Source organism: Bombina bombina, chromosome 1 (assembly GCF_027579735.1).
Source record: "Bombina bombina isolate aBomBom1 chromosome 1, aBomBom1.pri, whole genome shotgun sequence".
Classification (NCBI taxonomy): domain Eukaryota; kingdom Metazoa; phylum Chordata; class Amphibia; order Anura; family Bombinatoridae; genus Bombina; species Bombina bombina.
The window spans coordinates 1570247204-1570274553 of NC_069499.1; the positions used below are offsets into that span (position 1 = coordinate 1570247204).

Consider the following 27350-nt stretch of genomic DNA (forward strand, 5'->3'; position numbering starts at 1 on the left):
CCCGATAATAAATCTTCCTTGAAACAGACTTATGAGCCTGTAGCATAGTATTAATCACTGAGTCAGAGAAGCCTCTATGACTAAGCGTTCAATTTCCATACATTCAAATGGTTTGAGATCCTGATGGAAAACAGAATTTATGCTTACCTGATAAATTACTTTCTCCAACGGTGTGTCCGGTCCACGGCGTCATCCTTACTTGTGGGATATTCTTTTCCCCAACAGGAAATGGCAAAGAGTCCCAGCAAAGCTGGTCACATGATCCCTCCTAGGCTCCGCCCACCCCAGTCATTCGACCGACGGACAGGAGAAAATATATATAGGAGAAACCATATGATACCGTGGTGACTGTAGTTAGAGAAAATAATTCATCAGACCTGATTAAAAAACCAGGGCGGGCCGTGGACCGGACACACCGTTGGAGAAAGTAATTTATCAGGTAAGCATAAATTCTGTTTTCTCCAACATTGGTGTGTCCGGTCCACGGCGTCATCCTTACTTGTGGGAACCAATACCAAAGCTTTAGGACACGGATGAAGGGAGGGAGCAAATCAGGTCACCTAAATGGAAGGCACCACGGCTTGCAAAACCTTTCTCCCAAAAATAGCCTCCGAAGAAGCAAAAGTATCAAATTTGTAAAATTTGGCAAAAGTGTGCAGTGAAGACCAAGTCGCTGCCTTACATATCTGGTCAACAGAAGCCTCGTTCTTGAAGGCCCATGTGGAAGCCACAGCCCTAGTGGAGTGAGCTGTGATTCTTTCAGGAGGCTGCCGTCCGGCAGTCTCATAAGCCAATCGGATAATGCTTTTAAGCCAAAAGGAAAGAGAGGTAGAAGTCGCTTTTTGACCTCTCCTTTTACCAGAATAAACAACAAACAAGGAAGATGTTTGTCTGAAATCTTTAGTAGCCTCTAAATAGAATTTTAGAGCACGGACTACGTCCAAATTGTGTAACAAACGTTCCTTCTTTGAAACTGGATTCGGACACAAAGAAGGTAAAACTATCTCCTGGTTAATATTTTTGTTGGAAACAACTTTCGGAAGAAAACCAGGCTTAGTACGCAAAACCACCTTATCTGCATGGAACACCAGATAGGGCAGAGAACACTGCAGAGCAGATAACTCTGAAACTCTTCTAGCAGAAGAAATTGCAACCAAAAACAAAACTTTCCAAGATAATAACTTAATATCTACGGAATGTAAGGGTTCAAACGGAACCCCTTGAAGAACTGAAAGAACTAGATTTAGACTCCAGGGAGGAGTCAAAGGTCTGTAAACAGGCTTGATCCTAACCAGAGCCTGAACAAATGCTTGAACATCTGGCACAGCTGCCAGTCTTTTGTGAAGTAAAACAGATAAAGCAGAGATCTGTCCCTTCAGAGAACTTGCAGATAATCCTTTCTCCAAACCTTCTTGTAGAAAGGATAGAATCTTAGGAATTGTTATCTTGTTCCATGGGAATCCTTTAGATTCACACCAACAGATATATTTTTTCCATATTTTATGGTAAATTTTTCTAGTTACAGGCTTTCTAGCCTGAATCAGAGTATCTATTACAGAATCTGAAAACCCACGCTTTGATAAAATCAAGCGTTCAATCTCCAAGCCGTCAGTTGGAGGGAAACCAGATTCGGATGTTCGAATGGACCCTGAACAAGAAGGTCCTGTCTCAAAGGTAGCTTCCATGGTGGAGCCGATGACCAGGTCTGCATACCAAGTCTTGCGTGGCCACGCAGGAGCTATCAAGATAACCGAGGCCCTCTCCTGATTGATCCTGGCTACCAGCCTGGGGATGAGAGGAAACGGTGGGAATACATAAGCTAGGTTGAAGGTCCAAGGTGCTACTAGTGCATCTACTAGGGTCGCCTTGGGATCCCTGGATCTGGACCCGTAGCAAGGAACCTTGAAGTTCTGACGAGACGCCATCTGATCGATGTCTGGAATGCCCCATAATTGAGTTATTTGGGCAAAGATTTCCGGATGGAGTTCCCACTCCCCCGGATGGAATGTCTGACGACTCAGAAAATCCGCTTCCCAATTTTCCACTCCTGGGATGTGGATCGCAGACAAGTGGCAGGAGTGATCCTCCGCCCATTGAATTATCTTGGTCACTTCTTTCATCGCCAGGGAAGTCCTTGTTCCCCCCTGATGATTGATATATGCAACGGTCGTCATGTTGTCTGACTGAAACCTTATGAATTTGGCCTTTGCTAGTTGAGGCCAAGCTCTGAGAGCATTGAATATCGCTCTCAGTTCCAGAATGTTTATCGGGAGAAGAGACTCTTCCCGAGACCATAGACCCTGAGCTTTCAGGGATTCCCAGACCGCGCCCCAGCCCACTAGGCTGGCGTCGGTCGTGACAATGACCCACTCTGGTCTGCGGAAGCTCATTCCCTGTGACAGATTGTCCAGGGTCAGCCACCAACGGAGTGAATCTCTGGTCTTTTGATCTACTTGAATCGTCGGAGACAAGTCTGTATAATCCCCATTCCACTGTCTGAGCATGCACAGTTGTAATGGTCTTAGATGAATTCGTGCAAAAGGAACTATGTCCATTGTTGCAACCATCAATCCTATTACTTCCATGCACTGCGCTATGGAAGGACGAGGAACAGAATTAAGTACTTGACAAGAGCTTAGAAGTTTTGATTTTCTGACCTCTGTCAGAAAAATCCTCATTTCTAAGGAATCTATTATTGTTCCCAAGAAGGGAACTCTTGTTGACGGGGACAGAGAACTTTTTTCTTTGTTCACCTTCCATCCGTGAGATCTGAGAAAGGCTAGGACGATGTCCGTATGAGCCTTTGCTTTTGACAGGGACGACGCTTGAATCAGGATGTCGTCCAAGTAAGGTACTACTGCAATGCCCCTTGGTCTTAGAACCGCTAGAAGGGACCCTAGTACCTTTGTGAAAATCCTTGGAGCAGTGGCTAATCCAAATGGAAGTGCCACAAACTGGTAATGCTTGTCCAGAAAAGCGAACCTTAGGAACTGATGATGTTCCTTGTGGATAGGAATATGTAGGTACGCATCCTTTAAATCCACGGTAGTCATAAATTGATTTTCCTGGATAGTAGGTAGGATCGTTCGAATAGTTTCCATTTTGAACGATGGTACCCTGAGAAATTTGTTTAGGATCTTTAGATCCAAAATTGGTCTGAATGTTCCCTCTTTTTTGGGAACTATGAACAGATTGGAATAAAATCCCATTCCTTGTTCTCTTATTGGAACTGGATGTATCACTCCCATCTTTAACAGGTCTTCTACACAATGTAAGAATGCCTGTCTCTTTATTTGGTTTGAAGATAATTGAGACCTGTGGAACCTTCCCCTTGGGGGTAGTTCCTTGAATTCCAGGAGATAACCTTGAGAAACTATTTCTAGCGCCCAAGGATCCTGAACATCTCTTGCCCAAGCCTGAGCAAAGAGAGAAAATCTGCCCCCCACTAGATCCGGTCCCGGATCGGGGGCTATCCCTTCATGCTGTTTTGGTAGCAGTGGTAGGCTTCTTGGCCTGCTTACCCTTGTTCCAGCCTTGCATTGGTTTCCAGGCTGGTTTGGGTTGTGAAGTATTACCCTCTTGCTTAGAGGATACAGAATTAGAGACTGGTCCGTTTCTGCGAAAGGGACGAAAATTAGGCTTATTATTAGCCTTAAAAGACCTATCCTGTGGCAGGGCGTGGCCCTTTCCCCCAGTGATGTCTGAAATAATCTCTTTCAAATCAGGTCCAAATAATGTTTTACCTTTGAAAGGAATGTTAAGCAATTTTGTCTTGGAAGACACATCCGCTGACCAAGACTTTAGCCAAAGCACTCTGCGCGCCACGACAGCAAACCCTGAATTTTTCGCCGCTAATCTAGCTAATTGCAAAGCGGCATCTAAAACAAAAGAGTTAGCCAATTTAAGTGCTTGAACTCTGTCCATAACCTCCTCATACGAAGATTCTTTACTGAGCGATTTTTCTAGTTCCTCGAACCAGAAACACGCTGCCGTAGTGACAGGAACAATGCATGAAATTGGTTGTAGAAGGTAACCTTGCTGTACAAAAATCTTTTTAAGCAAACCCTCTAATTTCTTATCCATAGGATCTTTGAAAGCACAACTATCTTCGATAGGAATAGTAGTGCGTTTGTTTAGAGTAGAAACCGCCCCCTCGACCTTGGGGACTGTTTGCCATAAGTCCTTTTTGGGGTCGACTATAGGAAATAATTTCTTAAATATAGGGGGGGGGGGGAACAAAAGGTATGCCGGGCCTTTCCCACTCTTTATTTACTATGTCCGCTACCCGCTTGGGTATAGGAAAAGCGCCGGGGGGCACCGGAACATCTAGGAACTTGTCCATCTTACATAATTTCTCTGGAATGACCAAATTGTCACAATCATCCAGAGTAGATAACACCTCCTTAAGCAGTGCGCGGAGATGTTCTAATTTAAATTTAAATGTCACAACATCAGGTTCAGCTTGATGAGAAATTTTTCCTGAATCTGAAATTTCTCCATCAGACAAAACCTCCCTCATGGCCCCTTGAGATTGGTGTGAGGGTATGTCAGAACAGTTATCATCAGCGTCCTCTTGCTCTTCAGTGTTTAAAACAGAGCAATCGCGCTTTCTCTGATAAGTAGGCATTTTGGATAAAAGATTTGCTATGGAGTTATCCATTACAGCCGTTAATTGTTGCATGGTAATAAGTATTGGCGCACTAGATGTACTAGGGGCCTCCTGTGTGGGCATAACTGGTGTAGACACAGTAGGGGATGATGTAGTATCATGTTTACTCCCCTCATTTGAGGAATCATCTTGGGCAATATCATTATCTGTTGCAATACTGTCCTTACTTTGTTTGGACACTATGGCACAATTATCACATAAATTTAAATGGGGAGACACATTGGCTTTCATACATATAGAACATAGCTTATCTGATGGTACAGACATGTTAAACAGGCTTAAACTTGTCAACAAAGCACAAAAAACGTTTTAAAATAAAACCGTTACTGTCACTTTAAATTTCAAACTGAAAACACTTTATTACTGAATATGTGAAAAAGTATGAAGGAATTGTTCAAAATTCACCAAAATTTCACCACAGTGTCTTAAAGCATTAAAAGTATTGCACACCAAATTTCAGAGCTTTAACCCTTAAATTAACGGAACCGGAGCCGTTTTTACATTTAACCCCTATACAGTCCCAGAATGAGGCTCTGTCTATAACTAGAAAGGCCCCCATCTGAAAAAGGTGTCCAACACAGTGCCTGCCGTTTTTCTAAACGTTCCCCAAGATTATAATACCAATAATTAGTTAGAATCTGCATAATATGCCTAGTAAAGCAACTGTTTTAGCCCAGAAAAATGTCTACCAGTTTTTAAGCCCTTTTTGAAGCCCTTTATTCTTTTATGTTTAACTAAGAAAATGGCTTACTGGTCCCCATGAGGGGAAATGACAGCCTTCCAGCATTACATGGTCTTGTTAGAAATATGGCTAGTCATACCTTAAGCAGAAAAGACTGCTAACTGTTTCCCCCAACTGAAGTTACTTCATCTCAACAGTCCTGTGTGGAAACAGCAATTGATTTCAGTTACTGTCTGCTAAAATCATCTTCCTCTTACAAACAGAAATCTTCATCCTTTTCTGTTTCAGAGTAAATAGTACATACCAGCACTATTTTAAAATAACAAACACTTGATAGAAGAATAAAACTACATTTAAACACCAAAAAACTCTTAACCATCTCCGTGGAGATGTTGCCTGTGCAACGGCAAAGAGAATGACTGGGGTGGGCGGAGCCTAGGAGGGATCATGTGACCAGCTTTGCTGGGACTCTTTGCCATTTCCTGTTGGGGAAGAGAATATCCCACAAGTAAGGATGACGCCGTGGACCGGACACACCAATGTTGGAGAAAAAACGGTCTGGCCTTAATGGAAGCGGCCAAGGTTGGCAACTGGACATCCGGACAAGATCTGCATACAAAAACTTGTGAGGCCATGCTGGTGCTATCAGAAACACATGCGATTGTTCCAATACGATCTTGGAGATCACCCTTGGAAGAAGAACTAGAGGCGGAAAAATGTAAGCAGGTTGGTAAAACCAAGGAACTGCTAACACATCCACCATCTCCGCCTGAGGATCCCTGGACCTGGAAAGGTACCTGGGAAGCTTTTTGTTAAGATGGGAAGCCATCAGATCTATTTCGGGGAGACCCTACATCTGTACAATCTGGATGGAAAGACCACTCCCCTGGATGTAAAGACTGACGACTGAGATCATCCGCTTCCCAATTGTCTACACCTCGGATATGTATCGCAGAAATTAGACAGGAGTTTTATTCCGCCCAAGAAAGTATCCAAGATACTTCTTTTATCGCTAAAGGACTGCGAGTCCCCCCTTGATGATTGACATATATGCCACAGTTGTGATATTGTCTGTCTGAAAACGAATTAATGATTCTCTCTTTAATAGCGGCCAAGCCTGAAGAGCCCTGAAAATACCACAGAGTTCTGAAATATTGATTGGTAACATCGCCTCTGGAGGATTCCAAACTCTGTGTGCTGTCAGAGACCCCCAGACAGCTCCCCAACCTATGAGACTTGCATCTGTTGAAATCACAGTCCAGGCAGGACGAACAAAAGAGGCCCCTTGAATAATCCGATGATGGTCTAACCACCAGGACAGAGAGAGTTGAATGTTGGGATTTAAGTATATCAACTGTGATATCCGAGTATAATCCCTGCACCATTGATTCAGCATGCAAAGCTGCAGAGGTCTCATATGAAAACGAGCAAAGGGGATCGTGTCCGATGCTGCAGTCATGAGACCTAAAACTTCCATGCACATAGCCACTGAAGGGAATGATTGAAACTAAAAGGTTTTGACAGGCAGAAACCAATTTCATTTGTCTCTTGTCTGTTAAAGACAGAGTCATGGATACTGAATCTATCTGGAAACCTAAAAAGGTGACACTTGTCTGAGGAATCAAGGAACTCTTTGGTAAACTGATCCTCCAACCATGTCTTTGAAGAAACAACACAAGTTGATTTGTGTGAGATTGTGCTAAATGAAAAGATTAAGCCAGTACCAAGATATTGTCCAAATAAGGAAACACCGCAATACTCTGATTACAGATAGAAGGGCACCGAGAACCTTCAAAAATATTCTTGGAGCTGTTGCTAGGCCAAATTGAAGAGTGGTCTGGATGAATCAGAATATGAAGATACGCATCCTGTAAGTCTATTGAGGACATGTAATGACCTTGCTGAACAAAAGGCAGAATAGTCCTTATTGTCACAATCTTGGGACTCTTACAAAATGATTCATAAACTTCAGATCCAGAACTGGTCTAAAAAGAATTTTCCTTCTTCGGGACAATGAATAGATTTGAATAAAAACCCAGACCCTGTTCCAGAATTGGAACTGGTACAATTACTCCTGAAAGCTCTAGATCTGAAACACACTTCAGAAAAGCCTGAGCTTTCACAGGATTTGTTGGAACGTGAGAGAGAAAAAATCTTCTCACAGGAGGTCTTATTCTGAAACCTATTCGATACCCCAAGAGACAATATTCTGAATCCAATGATTCTGAACGGAACCTGCCCAAACGTCTTGAACTGGAACAAGGGTCACACCTTCATGAAGTCTTGGGGGCTGGCTTTGGTTTCTTGTAAGGCTTGGATTTATTCCCAACTCGAGGATGGCTTCTAATTCAAACAGAGTCTTTAGGGGAAGGAGTGGTTTTCTGTTCTCTATTCTGACAAAAGGAACGAAACCGATTAGAAGCTTTTGATTTGCCTTTAGACTTTATCTTGAGGCAAAAACTCACTTCCCTCCAGTAATAGTGGAAATAATAGAATCCAACTGGGAACCAAACAAATTATTACCCTGGAATGATAGAGATTGTAACCTAGATTTAGATACCATGTCAGCATTCCATGATTTGAGCCATAAAGCTCTTCTAGCTAAAATAGCCAAAGACATAGATTTAACAATCTTGATGATATCAAAAATAGCAAACGAACAATGCTATGCAAATCAGAGTCTTTCCCGCTGTGCTAAGCTATTCAACCAAAACGTTGATGCAGCCGCAACATCAGCCATAGAAATGGCAGGTCTGAGCATATAGCCAGAATGCAAATAAGCTTTCCTTAGATAAGATTCAATCTTCCTATCTAAAGGATCCTTAAAATATGTACTATCTTCCATAGGAATAGTAGAACGTTTAGCAAGAGTAGAAATAGCCCTATCAACCTTAGGGACTTTTCCCCAAAACTCTAATTTAGCCACTGGCAAAGGATTCAACTTTTTAAACCTTGAAGAAGGAACAAAATAAATACCAGGCTTAGACCATTCCTTAGCAATCACATCAGAAATAGCATCAGGAACAGGAAAAACTTTAGGAGTAGTCACAGGAGGTTTATAAAAAGAATTTAAACATTTACTGGATTTATTATGAAGAGTACCAGACTCCTCAATATCCAAATTTATTAACACTTCTTTTAACAAAGAAAGAATATACTCAATCTTAAAAAGATAAGACGATTTATCAGTGTCAATGTCTGAAATAGGATCTTCTGAGTCAGAGAGATCCTCAACAGAGGAGGATATATCAGTATGTTGCCGGTCATTACAAATACCATCAGTAATATGAGAAGTTTTAAAAGACCTTTTATGTTTATTTGAAGGCGGTATAGTAGCCATAGCCTTCTGTATCGCATCAGCAATATCATTTTTCATATTTACAGGGATATCATGTACTTTAGATGTTGAAGGAACAATAGATACTGTACTAGCATTAATAGAAACATTTTCTGCATTTAAAAGCTTATCATGACAACTGTTACATACTACAGCTGGAGATATAATCTCCACTAGGTAACAACATATACACTTAGCTTTGGTAGAACTGTGTTCAGGCAGCATGGTTCCTACAGCAGCTTCTGAGACAGGATCAGATTGAGACATCTTGTAAAATGTAAAAAAAAGAAAAATAACATTAAACAGAAATATCTTATTTCCACATATAGCAGTTTCAAACGCAAAAGGAAGTTGAGAAATTTTATAGGCGCCAACAAACATCCGGAAATTACGCAACTCGCGTCATAAACACAATTTCATGCCAAACAACCTAGCGTCAACTGAGACACAGGAAATGCCGAACTTGCGTCATGACAGATGCACATTCGCGGGCAAAAAAAATTCTTGCGCCAAGAATGACGCAATAAATAAAAGCATTTTGCGCCCTTGTGAGCCTTATCTGTGAAACTGAATTGTCGGTGTGGTGAGGGGTGAATTTATAGGCATTTTGAGGTTTGGGAAACTTTGCCCCTCCTGGTAGGATTGTATATCCCATACGTCACTAGCTCATGATGAACTCTTGCCAAATACATGAAAGAAACTTTCCCTGCATCTCCAGACTATAACTTTTATCAATACTCTCACTGAGAGATTGACATGATGATTACTTGAAACTCCAGTCCTTTCTTGAAGGGAACATACCCATTACAGGACTATCCAAAATTTTCTGACACTACTCTGCCACCTCCTATAGTGACGAAAGGAAAAGAATGACTGGGGGGATAGGGGAAGTGGGAGGGATATTTAAAGGGACAGTCTACCATAGAATTGTTATTGTTTTAAAAGATAGATAATACTTTTATTACCCATTCCCCAGTTTTGCATAACCAACATGGTTATATTAATATACTCTTTACCTCTGTGATTACCTTGTATGTAGGATCCTTCTTCCAGCCCCTGATCACATGACTGTGACTGTTTATTATCTATTGTCTTAAATTTAGCATTGTTTTGTGCTAAATCCTAAATAACCCCCTGTGCCTGAACACAGTGTTATCTATATGGCCCACGTGTACTTTCTGTCATTGTGTTGAAAAGAGATTTAAAAAGCATGTGATAAGAGGCAGCCCTCAAAGGCTTAGAAATTAGCATATGAGCCTACCTAGGTTTAGTTTAAACTAAGAATACCAAGAGAAAATAGCAAATTTGATGATAAAAGTAAATTGGAAAGTTGATTAAAATTTAAAGTCCTGTCTGAATAATGAAAGTTTAATTTATACTAGACTGTCCCTTTAAGCCTTTGGCTGGGGCATCTGCCTCCTCCTGGTGGCCAGGTGTTGTATTTCCCAACAGAAAGGAATTAAGCCATGGACTCTCCCTGCCTTATGGAAGGAAAAGCAGACAATTGACAAACTATTCTGTCAAAATATATTGCAAAAAGATACAATACCTTCCAGGAAAGAAACTGAATTTCAAAACTGTGCATAGGCTCAAAAAAGCTTAGCAATTTTCTTGCGGTATATCACAAAGTATAGAAGGTTGACTAGCAGATAAATCCCTATCTAAGCCCATTTGTAAAAAAAAATGAAGAGTTCTAAGAATTCTAAAAGGAATGCCAGCTAAAACCTTGTTTTTTTTTACAACGGGGGGGGGGGGGGGGGGGGGGGGGGAAGACAAAAAAAAAAATCCAAACCATTTTATAGATTTTTCTAGTAACAGTCAGTCAACTACAACACCAGAAAAACCTCCTTATTTTAAAATTAGGCATTCAATCTCCAAGCCTTCAAGTTAAGACACTTGAGATCTGAAGAAAGAAGGGGCATTGAGACAGTAGGTTGTGTCTTAGTGGATCATGGAGGACAACTAGATCTGTGAACCAAGTATTACTGATAATAGCTCCTGTTTGATCCGAGCTATCACTCTTGACAGCAGAACAGTTGGAGAAAAAAAAAAAGTACGAAAGATGAAAAGACCAGGGGAGCAGCTAGAGCATCTAGAAACTCCGCCTGTGGATCCCAGGGTCTTGCAAAATATCTGGAAGCTTGTTGTTCAAATAAGAAAACAGGTATATTTTTGGTAGACTCCATTGGTCTACAATCTTAATTAAGTCAATTGGTGACTGAGATAGTCTGTACACACATGTACATGCTGAAATAGTACAGATATTATTCTCAGCCCAAGTCAAATTTCAGGACACCTCCATTGCTAGGGAACTATGACATTGACTCACTCAACATGCAGATAAGTCTCTTATTTCAGGAGGGGCCAGCAATAAAGGGCAATGAAGAGTGCACAGTTCTAAGATATGTATTGGTAACCTGTCTCACTTTAGAATCCAAGAGGATTCTATGAGAAAACGAAAATATTGCTTGCACCATTAAATGAAGCATGCAGATCCAAAGGGGTCTTATGTAAAACCATGCAAAAGGAATAGCATCCAACCTAACACCTCCATGCACTGAGCCACAGTAGAAAGTCTTGGAAAGTCGATGACAACAACTAGGAAAGAGACCCTAGTTTGAGGAGAACTCTTTGGGACATAGACTCTCCAACAAAAAAAAGTTTGTATGATAAACAGTTAAAACTAAAGATGTAACCTGAACCCAGATATCATCCACTTATGGGGCCACTGAAATACCCGAGCCGTTATACAGAGGAGGGAAGACCCCAAAACCTTAGTAAAAAGTCTTGGAGCTGTAAACAAATGGAAGGACAAAAAACTGAAAGTGTTTGTCCTTAAAGACAACCCATAGAAAATGGTAGTGGTCTTTGTGGACAGGAATATGAAGGTAAGCAACCTTCAAATCCATTGTGGACATATATTGTCACTGCTGAACCAGAGGGAGAATAGTCAGAATTATTTTTATCTGAAAAGTAGGTACCTGAAAAACTTGTTTAGAGTTTTAAAATCTAGAGTAAGCCTTTAAAGGGACAGTCAACACAAAAATTGTTATTGTTTAAAAAGATAAATAATGCCTTTAATACAAATTCCCCACCTTTGCACAACCAACATGGTTATATTAACATACTTTATAACCTTTAAACCTCTAAATTCCTGTATGTTTCTAGGTCCCTAAAGATAGCCCCATGATCACATGCTTTTGTATCTGTTTTTCACATCAGGGGAAGCTAGTTCATGTGGGCCATATAGATAAAATTGTGGTGACGCCCATGGATTCCTACAACACAGCACTAATTGGCTAAAATGCAAGACAATAGATAAAGTCATGTGATCAGGGGGCCATCAGAAGATGCTTAGAAACAAGGTAATCACAGAGGTAAAAAGTGTTTTAATATAACCATGTTTTCTGTGCAAAACTGGGAAATGGTTAATAAAGGGATAAGATATCTTTTAAAACAAAAAAAATTGAGTTGATTGTCCCTTTAAGTACTGTATTTCTTGAGAACAATAAAAGGATTGATAAGAAACCCTGGCTCTGTTCCAACACTGGTAAAGGAAATATCACTCCCATGAATTCCAGGTCTGATACAGCCCAGGGCCCCCCAGCTCGTCTTTCCCAACTTTCACGGCCGCCCTGCTTCGTCCCCCTTCCAGCACCCCATGCTCAATTCTTCACCTTCCTCTTGGAAAATTAAACCAGTTATAATTTTTTTGAAACTTTATTATTTTTATTTGTTATGATTACCACAAATCTGTTGATGGAAAAAGTCAGGGCTTTACAAAAGCTGGTCAGAATATTATGATGCCAGCCTGTGAAGCGTGCATTTATATACATTTGTACAGAATAACCTCAAATGAAAGCCGATTACTAACGAAATACGCTAGTATATCTTAGTTTCCTTTGAATTAGCTTTTAAAGGTGATATATCTCTAGTGTGCTGGGGAACCGCGCTAATCCAGAGCCTTGCTAATAAGAAGCTTACGGTGGTGGATCCCAGAGCAGAGCTAAAAGAGGGGGGTCTTTTAGCGCAGGCTCTGGGATCCGCCACATTAAGTCTCCTATTAGCGCAGCACTGGAATCAATGAAGGTGGCTTGGGATTAGCGTGGCTCCCCCAGCACACTAGAGATAGGGTATATCACCTTTAAAAGCTAATTTAAAAGGAAACTAATATATACTAATGCATTTCATTAGTAATCAGCTTTTATTTGAGATTATTCTGTACAAATGTCACCTGCAGAAAAGGAACATTTACATTAAACAAAAAAATGTAAACGTTATCAAATATTCAGTATTCGTTTTGTTTTAAATGAATACCGAATTATGCTGCAAACAAATATTCGTTAAAAATAATTTGTTCAAAACTAATTATTCACTGCTGCACATGTTTAGCAGCAAGTGTGCATTTGTATGAAGTTCTCCTAATACTGCTGTATTAGTTACAATTTAACTAGCTTTCACTTCACATTTGTTTTTAATCGCACAGCTATGTACGAGCAATCTTGTCTCTGAGGTGCTGATACCCTCAATAAGACCAGTATAACACTTTTGTTACGTCAGATTCCTCTCACCTCCTGAAGTTGGAGGATTTCTGCCTCCAAGCTCTTGAGTTTCTTTTCGTTCTCCTTAGACTGACTAAAGATGTCATCACGTGATGCTCGAGCCTCCTCCAGTTCACGCTGGTAATCTTTCATTTGAGCCTGTAAAGAAACAGGAGACGTTACTTGGCAAATCAGTTAAGAGAACCACAGTGTGTTTTGTGCTTTAAAACTGGTTTACAATTTATACGACACAAGTATAAATAACTAAGCTGGTTACTGTGAATGTCTAAGAGCCAAAACAAATGCAAATATACATTTTAAGAGTTGTCACATGGTCAACAAAATATGCTAAAATATAAGAAGAATGCATTACACCTGACAGTTGGAGATTATTCTCAGCACCTCACCTCAGGTCCGCTGTCTGTGAGTCACACTTGACTCTGAACTCACATTCACACCACATATAGAAGCGCTTCCCAAATCCTGCCTTGTAACACACACGCAACATTTCCAGAATTCGTCCTCTCCTTACTCAAGAAAGTACAAAAATACTAATTCATTCTTTCACTTTGTCACGCATTGACTATTGCAATCTACTTCTAAATGGCCTTCTAAAACACTGCCTCTCCCCCTCCAATCTATTATGAATCCTTCAGCTAGGCTCATTTACCGCCGATCAACATCAACTGCTCCGCCCTGCCAGTCTACACTGGCTCCCCATACACTCCAGACTACAATTTAAATTATTATATTCTTTTCGTAAATGTAAAGAGTCCACAGCTGCATTCATTACTTTTGGGAAAACAATACCCAAGCTATATAGGACACTGAATGCCAAGACGGGAGGGTACAATAGATGGTCCATTCTGAGGGCACCAAGCCTGAAACCACTGCCCACAAAAACCCCTGCTTCGTCCGAAGCCGAGAAAACGTTGAAAGTTAAAGCCCCGATGACACTGACCCACAGGTAGTCCAGAGCCTAGCTAGAGACCGCAAAATCAGTCTTAACTGAGCAAACAGGCCTCCAGGAGACACCATCGCCCAACAGTCGGTCCCTCCCCACTCACCCCTCACTAAAGAAGGGAACACCATCCTAAACTCCCAAAGGGAGAGGGCCAGGAAGAACCGGAAGAAAAAAACCCGAAAGGTCACAAAATCCATAAAAGGAAATCCACCCAGAGCGAGCCCAGCTCACAAGATCCCAAATGGGTCCCGACAAACAAGGGGAGACTACGCCTAGACCAGGGAACCGGAGGTATAGGACCGGGCATAGAAACAGAGAAAACTTTCTCTCAAGCGTCGTGCAAAAGCACCAAAAGACAACACATAGTCCGAACTTGGGACACTGAAGTATTCCGCTACAAAAAAACATGTAACAGACCCAGACAAAAACCTTGAGTCAAGAACACGCCCCAATCCTCAGGATGACACAGGGAATACTTGCTGAGAGCAAAAGCGGCCAGCAAAAGAACAGATTGCAAAAGACAACTCCCAGACAGGGCACACTCTAGGCAATCCAAGCCACCAGACCTACCGACAGGTCTTCCAAAAAAAAGGGGAATCATAACCTCCACGATGTCCCCCAAGAAAGAGAAATGACACCCCGAACCCGAGGTGGAGTAATCCTAGACCCTCTGCTTGTAAGCTTAGGGAGATAGCTAGCTACTATGCCCACCTAGATCCTGGAGATATCTCTCAGAACCCACTCCTAGCCGGGCCAGCCCCCGCAATGGCAGGCTCAAAAACGAGCGGAAGAATGGCCACAGCCAATCCAACAGAGCACGGGTGCAACCTGACTCCTTATAACAGACAACAGGACCGTAGACTCAAAGGATCTAGTAAAAAGGTCCAACTTAGTCTTGACACAGAGCCGGCAAAACTCCAAATGGAACGTAACCCAGAGAGAAAATCCCTCTCAGCTAGGGAAACTCACAGTTCCAATCTCCTGAACCAGGAGAAGTCTTAAGAAAAAGATCACATCTCCATAAAAAGGAGATTAAGCTCTCACCCAAGAAGGGGAAAGGGCTAAAAGGCAGCAGCCTCCACAAGCCCCAGGTTAAAGGAGAGATCAATCCCCAACTCAAAAGCCCCGTTGAAAGTGATTCCCCTAAAAACTAGCCTGCTAACATGCAACCAGGAACCGCGAACCAACCCTGGAGCCTAAAGGTCCGGTAACAACCGACAACGGGATCCACAAGGGGAAATGCTGAATGAAACCCAGCAACCGGAAGCCCCAAGGAGAACAGGTCCGAACCCCCAACTGTAACACCCCGTCTGAACCACCCAGACCACAGGGGATACTAATGCAATATCCAGATCAACCCGGATAACAAGAAAAACTTGCAAGTCTCGACCTAAGGAAGAGACCACCCCTTGCCAAAGTCCCACTCTCCAAGGAGCCAAGGCGGTAAAAGAAGTACGACAACGATAGAGCTTTTAGACTCACTAACAGTCTCTGGACAAAAAGGCAAGGAGATACCTCAAGGTCAAAACCACTCAAGCAAAGGCTAGTCACATCACCTCCGTACAAGCGGATGATCACAAGGAGAAAGGGGCGCAAGCCAACCCCAGTTCCGGGAGGAACCCCAAGCAAACCCAAGGAGACCACAGTCAGTGTCCCTAACAGGGAACAAACATCTCCCAGTCCCCTAAAAGGAGACCACAAAGGAAGACCAAAAAGTCTCAGAAAAACAGCTAGACAGAATAGTCGATGTGCAATAGCTACAGCTGGTTACATTCTGCAACCCAACCGCTGCAAGGCAGCCGAACCACCCTTCAAACTACTAGCTGCTGAGGACCAAGTGCAATGACAATCCTCGAGTCTCAAAAGAAAAAGGCCAAACCGCTCACTCGGCGGGAAGAAGGCACTAAGCCCTCCAACTCTCCACCACGTGGGAGAGTAACTCTAGGGTCCGAAAATACCAAACGCCACAGATAATGATGCAGCGGAAACTACACTGACCTAGTCAGCCAAATTGAAGCCAAATTGAAGGCTATAAGGACTGAGACAATCCTTCCTGCCTTGTAGACTCACAGGTCCTCTAGAATGCTTAGTTGAATGTAAAACAAATTATAACATGAGCACTCGGCACCTCGATCGGACTAGCCAATCAGAACGGCGCCACGTGTCTGAACAGCCACAAGACAGAACTGAACCCAACAGGACAAGCCTGCACCCAGATCCTAACCGTCAAGCTGCATAAATCCTCTTTCAGAGAAGTTGAAGGGAAAACAGACAAACATAGGACTAACATGTCCCCAAAAACACTTCTGCAAAAGTAACAGAGTATCGATCCCAGTTTAAGATTCCCGAAGGAAAATAATAAACAAATTAAAAGACATCCTACTAAAAAGAAAATATAAGGCAACCCGTAGGTTAACGCTCGAATGAGAAAACAGGCCTACCGCAGAACCAGCCAAACGGAGCCCTAATCTTCCAAACAACTGGAAAAGATCTCAAAAAAGAACAGTCAGGAGCTTACATCATCCCCACATGTATAATGAAGTGCACCATTCGAAGCAGAATGAAAATTCCTGAGAAGGATAGGATCATTTAATAACTGAAAAACATGTCTGAGTAAGACGCGCCACTCTATAACGAGAGGCACAACACTCAGGGACAGTTACACCCGCAGGGAACTGTACAGGCCCTCCCCAAGGTGGTAGACCTGGGACAATAGAGCACGAACACAAACGCGTATAAACGTCTGGACTCTGCAGACGACTAATCACCAAAAATATGTGGAAGCGAAAACATGCTGCAACCTCCGGGGGGGACACGCCACCCTGCATGGAGGAATAATCATAAACTGGGTTAACCGCATGTGTAGAAGTATGAAGCGGTAGGGAACTCGCCTCTCGGAGGATGGGATCCCAAGAGGCAGATGGCTCAGCTGTCCCTTGATTCCCTAAACCCGAGGGAAAAAAGCGCTCTCATATGGCATACAGAACGGCCAATCCGGATTCTTTGCAGCAATTAAAACAGTCTCAGTATCAGAATCCTCCATAACTGAATCTGAAATTTGCACAGACTCAGCACCAGAATCCTCCATAACTGGATAAAGGATATAAAAATATGGACTAAAGAAGTAAAACTAAAACGGCACCTGACACCCACAATGGCTGGGGCACTTACCACCTCCTATGACCAGACCCCTGCGGACTAGAATTTCTCCATCTCCACACGGTCGGGAATGCGGAAATGGAAGACGGAGCGTAACCACGCCCGACCACAAGGTGAACCGTATAGTTCAATAAAGCATGCCCAACCATAAGGTTGCGTCACTTCCAAAGGCCTCAATGTTCTAACCACTAGCCCCGAAACACCACACAAACAGGTTGAATCACAAAACAGACATGATTATTAACCCCCCTCAGGAGATATTAACCCTTGATTCCAAGATACTAAATGAGACTCACTGAGACCCTTATGTTAAGTTAGACACGCAAGGTGGTAGCCACTTGGGAACACATTTGTATTACAGTACATTCATAAAGAAAGTAAAATCAAACAATCTTACCAGAATCTACACCGTGGAATAAGAACATGGCCCTTTAAGTGTGACGAATAGTAGCATCGCCTCCGCCATGGACTTGAGAGAAGAAAGCAGGCAGCGGAGCAAAGTTAGACGATGCCGATTGCTTGAGGAGCTGTTAACATGAGTCAGGATGGTTTTGCAGAAAGACTCTTCCTGCATCTCCGGACTCTAACTTCATCCAAGCCCTCACTGAGAGACTGACAGGATTACTTAAAACTCCTGTCCCATGCTGAAGACTACTACCCTCCATAGAGACAAAATAAATTCTGACACTTCTCTGCCAACCTCCTGGGACGAAAGGCAAAGAATGACTGGGGGATGAGGGGAGTGGGAGGAGTATTTAAGCCTTTGGCTGGGGTGTCTTTGCCTCCTCCTGGTGGCCAGGTTCTTATTTCCCAAAAGTAATGAATGCAGCTGTGGAATCTTTCCATTGAAGAAGAAAATGCCAGGATTGCAGCATAAACGAACCCCCGACCATCAACAAGGTTCAGTCCATTTGATTATTCCTCAAACAAATCTTTAGACAATGGTCTGTTAAAGATAATCAATAAAATAAAGCTGGAATCCAGATCATTGTTTAACATCACTGCAAAAATCTGGTTGCTGGTTTGGAAAGTGCCAAAGTGCTTGTGAGACACTGTTGACAATTTAATTGACGTTACTGTAACAAGGGACACTCAAGTCAAAATAAAATTTTCATTATTCAGATATAGCATTGAATTTTAAACAACTTCCCAATTATCTTCCATTAACAAAATGTGCACAGTCTTTGAGTCACCAGCTCCTACTGAGCATGTGCAGAAATTCACAGAATATACCTGAATGCATTTGTGATTGGCTGATGGCTGTCACAAGGTACAGGAGGAATGGAAATAGACATAACTGAAATTTTTCAAAAACAGAATTTATGCTTACCTGATAAATTACTTTCTCCAACAGTGTGTCCGGTCCACGGCGTCATCCTTACTTGTGGGAATATCTCTTCCCCAACAGGAAATGGCAAAGAGTCCCAGCAAAGCTGGCCATATAGTCCCTCCTAGGCTCCGCCCACCCCAGTCATTCGACCGACGGATAGGAGGAAAAAATAGGAGAAAAAAATAGGAGAAACCATAGGGTGCCGTGGTGACTGTAGTTAGAGAAAATAATTCATCAAACCTGATTAAAAAACCAGGGCGGGCCGTGGACCGGACACACCGTTGGAGAAAGTAATTTATCAGGTAAGCATAAATTCTGTTTTCTCCAACATTGGTGTGTCCGGTCCACGGCGTCATCCTTACTTGTGGGAACCAATACCAAAGCTTTAGGACACGGATGAAGGGAGGGAGCAAATCAGGTTACCTTAACGGAAGGCACCACGGCTTGCAAAACCTTTCTCCCAAAAATAGCCTCCGAAAAAGCAAAAGTATCAAATTTGCAAAATTTGGCAAAAGTGTGCAGTGAAGACCAAGTCGCTGCCTTACATATCTGATCAACAGAAGCCTCGTTCTTGAAGGCCCATGTGGAAGCCACAGCCCTAGTGGAGTGAGCTGTGATTCTTTCAGGAGGCTGCCGTCCGGCAGTCTCGTAAGCCAATCGGATGATGCTTTTAAGCCAAAAGGAAAGAGAGGTAGAAGTCGCTTTTTGACCTCTCCTTTTACCAGAATAGACGACAAACAGAGAAGATGTTTGTCTGAAATCTTTTGTAGCTTCTAAATAGAATTTTAGAGCACGGACTACGTCCAAATTGTGTAACAAACGTTCCTTCTTTGAAACTGGATTCGGACACAAAGAAGGTACAACTATCTCCTGGTTAATATTCTTGTTAGAAACAACCTTTGGAAGAAAACCAGGCTTAGTACGCAAAACCACCTTATCTGCATGGAACACCAGATAGGGCGGAGAACACTGCAGAGCAGATAACTCTGAAACTCTAATAGCAGAAGAAATAGCAACCAAAAACAAAACTTTCCAAGATAACAACTTAATAGCTATGGAATGTAGAGGTTCAAATGGAACCCCTTGAAGAACTGAAAGAACTAGATTTAAACTCCAGGGAGGAGTCAAAGGTCTGTAAACAGGCTTGATCCTAACCAGAGCCTGAACAAATGCTTGAACATCTGGCACAGCTGCCAGTCGTTTGTGTAGTAAGACAGATAAGGCAGAAATCTGTCCCTTTAGAGAACTCGCAGATAATCCTTTATCCAAACCTTCTTGTAGAAAGGAAAGGATCTTAGGAATCTTTATCTTATTCCATGGGAATCCCTTGGATTCACACCAGCAGATATATCTTTTCCATATTTTATGGTAAATTTTTCTAGTTACCGGTTTTCTGGCTTGAACCAGAGTATCTATTACAGAATCTGAAAACCCACGCTTTGATAGAATCAAGCGTTCAATCTCCAAGCTGTCAGCTGGAGGGAAACCAGATTTGGATGTTCGAATGGACCCTGAACAAGAAGGTCCTGTCTCAAAGGTAGCTTCCATGGTGGAGCCGATGACATATTCACCAGGTCTGCATACCAAGTCCTGCGTGGCCACACAGGAGCTATCAAGATCACCGAGGTCCTCTCCTGCTTGATCCTGGCTACCAGCCTGGGAATGAGAGGAAACGGTGGAAACACATAAGCTAGGTTGAAGGTCCAAGGCGCTACTAGTGCATCCACTAGAGTCGCCTTGGGATCCCTGGATCTGGACCCGTAGCAAGGAACCTTGAAGTTCTGACGAGACGCCATCAGATCCATGTCTGGAATGCCCCATAATTGGGTCAACTGGGTAAATATCTCCGGGTGGAGTTCCCACTCCCCCGGATGGAAAGTCTGACGACTCAGATAATCCGCCTCCCAGTTTTCCACTCCTGGGATGTGGATCGCAGATAGGTGGCAGGAGTGATCCTCCGCCCATTGTATTATTTTGGTCACTTCTTTCATCGCCAGGGAACTCCTTGTTCCCCCCTGATGATTGATATAAGCAACAGTCGTCATGTTGTCTGATTGGAATCTTATGAATCTGGCCTTTGCTAGCTGAGGCCAAGCTCTGAGAGCATTGAAAATCGCTCTTAGTTCCAGAATGTTTATCGGGAGAAGAGACTCTTCCCGAGACCATAGTCCCTGAGCTTTCAGGGATTCCCAGACCGCGCCCCAGCCCACTAGACTGGCGTCGGTCGTGACGATGACCCACTCTGGTCTGCGGAAGCTCATTCCCTGGGATAGGTGGTCCAGGGTTAGCCACCAACGGAGTGAATCTCTGGTCTTCTGATCTACTGGAGACAAGTCTGTATAGTCCCCATTCCACTGTTTCAGCATGCACAGTTGTAATGGTCTTAGATGAATTTGCGCAAAAGGAACTATGTCCATTGCTGCAACCATCAACCCTACTACTTCCATGCACTGAGCTATGGAAGGACGTGGAACTGAATGAAAAACTTGACAAGCGCTTAGGAGTTTTGACTTTCTGACATCTGTCAGAAAAATCCTCATTTCTAAAGAATCTATTATTGTTCCCAAGAAGGGAACTCTTGTCGACGAAGACAGAGAACTTTTTTCTATGTTCACCTTCCATCCGTGAGATCTGAGAAAGGCCAGAACGATGTCTGTATGAGCCTTTGCCTTTGAAAGGGACGACGCTTGTATTAGAATGTCGTCCAAGTATGGTACTACTGCAATGCCCCTCGGTCTTAGAACCGCTAGAAGGGACCCGAGTACCTTTGTGAAAATCCTTGGAGCAGTGGCTAACCCGAATGGTAAGGGCCACAAACTGGTAATGTTTGGTAAGGGCCACAAACTGGTAATGTTTGTCCAGAAAGGCGAACCTTAGGAACTGATGATGTTCTTTGTGGATAGGAATATGTAGGTATGCATCCTTTAGATCCACGGTAGTCATAAATTGACCTTCCTGGATTGTAGGTAGAATCGTTCGAATGGTTTCCATTTTGAATGATGGTACTCTGGGAATTTTTTTTAGGATTTTTAAATCCAGAATTGATCTGAAGGTTCCCTCTTTTTTGGGAACTACGAACAGATTTGAGTAAAATCCCATTCCTTGTTCCGCCATTGGAACTGGGTGTATCACTCCCATCTTTAACAGGTCTTCTACACAATGTAAGAATGCCTGTCTCTTTATTTGGTTTGAGGATAAATGAGATATGTGAAACCTTCCCCTTGGGGGTAGTTCCTTGAATTCCAGAAGATAACCCTGAGAAACTATTTCTAGCGTCCAGGGATCCTGAACATCTCTTGCCCAAGCCTGAGCAAAGAGAGAGAGTCTGCCCCCCACTAGATCCGGTCCCGGATCGGGGGCTACTCCTTCATGCTGTTTTGTTAGCAGCAGGTTTCTTGGCCTGCTTACCCTTGTTCCAGCCTTTTTCGCCGCTAATCTAGCTAATCGCAAAGCGGCATATAAAATAAAAGAATTAGCCAACTTAAGTGCGTGAACTCTGTCCATAACCTCCTCATATGGAGTCTCTCTACTGAGCGACTTTTCTAGTTCCTCTAACCAGAACCACGCTGCTGTAGTGACAGGAACAATGCACGAAATGGGTTGCAGAAGGTAACCTTGCTGTACAAAAATCTTTTTAAGCAAACCCTCCAATTTTTTATCCATAGGATCTTTGAAAGCACAATTATCCTTGATAGGAATAGTAGTGCGCTTGTTTAGAGTAGAAACTGCCCCCTCGACCTTAGGGACTGTCTGCCATAAGTCCTTTCTGGGGTCGACCATAGGAAATAATTTCTTAAATATAGGAGGGGGGACAAAAGGTATGCCGGGCTTCTCCCACTCCTTATTCACTATGTCCGCCACCCGCTTGGGTATAGGAAAAGCGTCGGGGTGCACCGGAACCTCTAGGAACTTGTCCATCTTGCATAATTTTTCTGGAATGACCAGGTTGTCACAATCATCCAGAGTAGATAACACCTCCTTAAGCAGTGCGCGGAGATGCTCTAATTTAAATTTAAATGTCACAACATCAGGTTCAGCCTGTTGAGAAATTTTTCCTGAATCTGAAATTTCCCCATCTGACAAAACCTCCCTCATGGCCCCTTCAGATTGGTGTGAGGGTATGACAGAGCAATTATCGTCAGCGCCCTCTTGCTCTTCCGTGTTTAAAACAGAGCAATCGCGCTTTCTCTGATATGTAGGCATTTTGGATAAAATATTTGCTATGGAGTTATCCATTACTGCCGTCAATTGTTGCATAGTAATAAGCATTGGCGCGCTAGAAGTACTAGGGGCCTCCTGCGTGGGCAAAACTGGTATAGACACAGAAGGAGATGATGTAGAACCATGTCTACTCCCTTCATCTGATGAATCATCTTGGGCAACTTCATTATCTGTGGCAGTACTGTCCTTACTTTGTTTGGACGCTATGGCACAATTATCACACAATTTTGAAGGGGGAGACACATTGGCTTTCATACATATAGAACATAGCTTATCTGAAGGTACAGACATGTTAAACAGGCTTAAACTTGTCAATAAAGCACAAAAACCGTTTTAAAACAAAACCGTTACTGTCTCTTTAAATTTTAAACAGAGCACACTTTATTACTGAATATGTGAAAAAATATGAAGGAATTGTTCAAAATTTACCAAATTTTCACCACAGTGTCTTAAAGCATTCAAAGTATTGCACACCAATAACGAAACCGGAGCCGGTTACAGTTTTAACCCATCTACAGTCCCAGCTACAGCCTTTGCTGCGACTTTACCAAACCCAGGGGGGAATACGATACCAAATGAAGCCTTCTAGGAACTTTTCCAACCACTTTCAGATCCTCACACATGCATCTGCATGTCTTGCTCTCAAAAGTAACTGCGCAGTAATGGCGCGAAAATGAGGCTCAGCCTACAACTGGGAAGGCCCTTCCTGACTGGAAAAGGTGTCTAACACAGTGCCTGACGTTAAAAAATGTACCCCAAGTTTATAAGTGTGAATTACCAGCATAAACATGCATAAAATGCCCAAATAAAGCAATCGATTTTGCCCATAAAAGTGTCTACCAGTTTTATAGCCCATATTAAGCCCTTTATTCTGTTTGAGACTAAGAAAATGGCTTACCGGTCCCCATGAGGGGTAATGACAGCCTTCCAGCATTACACATTCTTGTTAGAAATATGGCTAGTCATACCTTAAGCAGAAAAGTCTGCTGTTTCCCCCAACTGAAGTTACTTCATCTCAACAGTCCTATGTGGAAACAGCAAACGATTTTAGTTACTGTCTGCAAAAATCATCTTCCTCTCACAAACAGAATTCTTCATCTTTTTCTGTTTCAGAGTAAATAGTACATACCAGCACTATTTTAAAATAACAAACTCTTGATTGTAGAATAAAAAAAAACTACAACTAAACACCACATACTCTTAACCATCTCCGTGGAGATGTTGCCTGTGCAACGGCAAAGAGAATGACTGGGGTGGGCGGAGCCTAGGAGGGACTATATGGCCAGCTTTGCTGGGACTCTTTGCCATTTCCTGTTGGGGAAGAGATATTCCCACAAGTAAGGATGACGCCGTGGACCGGACACACCAATGTTGGAGAAAAAATCTACTACTCATTTAAAGTTCAGACTAAGTGCTATTGCATTGTCTTTTTTATTGTGTGTGTTGATTATGTAAATCTACTGTATTTACTGGTCCTTTAAGTGTTTTTTGTTGAAAGCAACTGCTAACATCACACAGAGATATATAACTATTACACTAATTCTAAAGCAACAAATGGAAATGATTCAGGATTTATCTAATAAAACAACTTGTAAATACAAGACATTTCTTTTGTGGTTCTAAATGATAAAATATCAGCCAAGAAGCCACATCCCATTGTAGAGATACTTTAAGCAGCCAATCAGGATACTAGTCCCGGGACTTGCAAAGGAACGAGCATCTGGCATGTACAAGCACAGTCATGTTATTTCCCTCCTCAGTTTAAGGAAGTTTAATATGAAATTTAATGAGATCACAGTAAAGCAAAGCTGACAGTAGTCGAAAGATTACAGTTTACAGAGCACTTACTATTGAGAGCTGAATTTTTTTGAGGCAAAATAACTTCCTTGTTCATGTGATAATTTCTTGTCAGCTTTTTACAGTTATGCTTCATCATTTTTCAAGGGATTTAGCATATGGTTATTATGTCCCTTTAAATCAAATTAACATTGTTTGCTGCAATACACAAACTCCTCCCAACATTTTCCTAATGAAAATATATCGCAAATATACATAACTAAATCTCAAGGTGTTTGCTGTCCCTTTAACTCCCATTGGCACATTCCCAGTTTCATTATGATCAGATACATCATCATAGCCATTCTTCCCATCTAATACCTGAAGTTTGCGCAACTGTTTTATGGCATCTTCACGGCCTTTATTTGCAGCTTCTATCTGAGACTCAAGGTCCTTAAGATCCATTTCCAGCTTCTTCTTAGAAGCCACAGCCAGCGCTTTCTGCTTGCGTTCATCTTCCAGCTCTGCCTCCAGCTCCCGCACCTGTGATAATGGAACAGTCTGTTATATAGGAAAATACAACTGAAATCTTGCAAAGAACAGACTCTATGCAAGTAACAAGGCGTGTAAAGAATTTTCCGGTCACATTAGGATATAATGTCCAAAGATGCAATACTATTCCAGGCTTTTTAGCAAGATTAAGCAGCATCTTGTTTTACAAGGAGCCTTATTACACACTCAAGCTGTAGCAGTTTACCTAAGAAGAAGAAAATTCAGATGTCACTTACTTGCTTTACCAACAACCGCTTCTTCTCCTCGTTCTGCTCATCCCGTGCCTGCAGATCTCGCTCAAACTGCGCTTTCATAGCTTGCATGTTCACTTCCAATCGCAGCTTGGCATCCTCTGTGCCCTGAAGCTCATCTTCTAACTCCTCCAGCTGTGTCCTCATCTCCTCTACCTGCTGTTCCAGTGTGCGCTTGGACTTCTCCAGCTCATGTACCTGACCGGAAAATTAACAGGATAATGAACACAGAACCACATCCTAAAACCAAAATGTAGACCCTAGAGTGTCAAGAGAGAACAGAAGCAGCAAATAAAATAGCAACAAACTAATACTGGCCTAAAATACAAATCCAGCATTGCAAGTTGATTAAAGTGACACTCAAGTCAAAATAAACTTTTATGATTCAGATAGAGAGAGCAGTTTTAAGACACTTTCCAATTTACGTCTTATCAAATTTTGCACAGTCTTTTTATATAAACACTTTCTGGAGAACAAGCTCCTACTGAGCATGTGCACAATCTCAAAGGGTATACGTATACTAGTCCGTGATTGGTTGATGTCTGTCACATGATACACAGGGGCCAGAAAATGGCAGAAAACAAATTTGTCAGAAAAAATCTACTGCTTATTTGAAATTCAGAGTAGGTGTTAAATCATTGTGTTTTTATTACGCACTTGTTAATTTTGTAATTCTACTGCATTTAGTGGTCCCTTAAGTATTTAAACAGTAAATTGTAATCGCAATAAACACTGACCAACAAAGATAAGGGAGTAATTAACTAGGGAAGTGGAACCCCAATGAAAATAGCCCAGCGAAGGAGGACAATTTGAGTAATACATGTTACAAACTAAAATAACATCTCAGTAAGAGGAAAAAGTTTGAGAGACTTTCAGAATTTGTTTGTCTGGACGCAAAGGAACATGAACCAGTTTGCTCCTATTCATACTGAGCAACGACTAACAACGGGGCAGCAGTAAGAAAGCAACTAGAAAAACATAATTTATGCTTACCTGATAAATTCCTTTCTTCTGTTGTGTGATCAGTCCACGGGTCATCATTACTTCTGGGATATAACTCCTCCCCAACAGGAAATGCAAGAGGATTCACCCAGCAGAGCTGCATATAGCTCCTCCCCTCTACGTCACTCCCAGTCATTCGACCAAGGACCAACGAGAAAGGAGAAACCAAGGGTGAAGTGGTGACTGTAGTATAATTTAAAAAATATTTACCTGCCTTAAAAAACAGGGCGGGCCGTGGACTGATCACACAACAGAAGAAAGGAATTTATCAGGTAAGCATAAATTATGTTTTCTTCTGTTATGTGTGATCAGTCCACGGGTCATCATTACTTCTGGGATACCAATACCAAAGCAAAAGTACACGGATGACGGGAGGGCTAGGCAGGCTCATTATACAGAAGGAACCACTGCCTGAAGAACCTTTCTCCCAAAAATAGCCTCCGAAGAAGCAAAAGTGTCAAATTTGTAAAATTTTGAAAAAGTATGGAGCGAAGACCAAGTTGCAGCCTTGCAAATCTGTTCAACAGAGGCCTCATTCTTAAAGGCCCAAGTGGAAGCCACAGCTCTAGTAGAATGAGCTGTAATTCTTTCAGGAGGCTGCTGTCCAGCAGTCTCATAGGCTAAACGAATTATGCTACGAAGCCAGAAGGAAAGAGAGGTAGCCGAAGCCTTTTGACCTCTCCTCTGACCAGAGTACACGACAAACAGGGAAGACGTTTGTCGAAATTCCTTAGTTGCCTGCAAATAGAACTTGAGGGCACGAACTACATCCAGATTGTGCAGAAGACGTTCCTTCTTTGAAGAAGGATTCGGGCACAAAGAAGGAACAACGATCTCCTGATTGATGTTCCTGTTAGTGACTACCT

General features: G+C 42.3%; 1 protein-coding gene across 1 annotated transcript in view; it reads right to left on the minus strand.

Moving 5' to 3' along the window:
- Positions 1-27350, minus strand: part of MYH10 (myosin heavy chain 10) — a gene marked incomplete in the record, with an annotated part of 607379 nt that overhangs the window by 56394 nt on the left and 523635 nt on the right. The window contains 3 exon segments of the mRNA XM_053709890.1: positions 13260-13388; positions 25061-25222; positions 25468-25680. Coding sequence (XP_053565865.1) covers positions 13260-13388; positions 25061-25222; positions 25468-25680 — 504 coding nt within the window.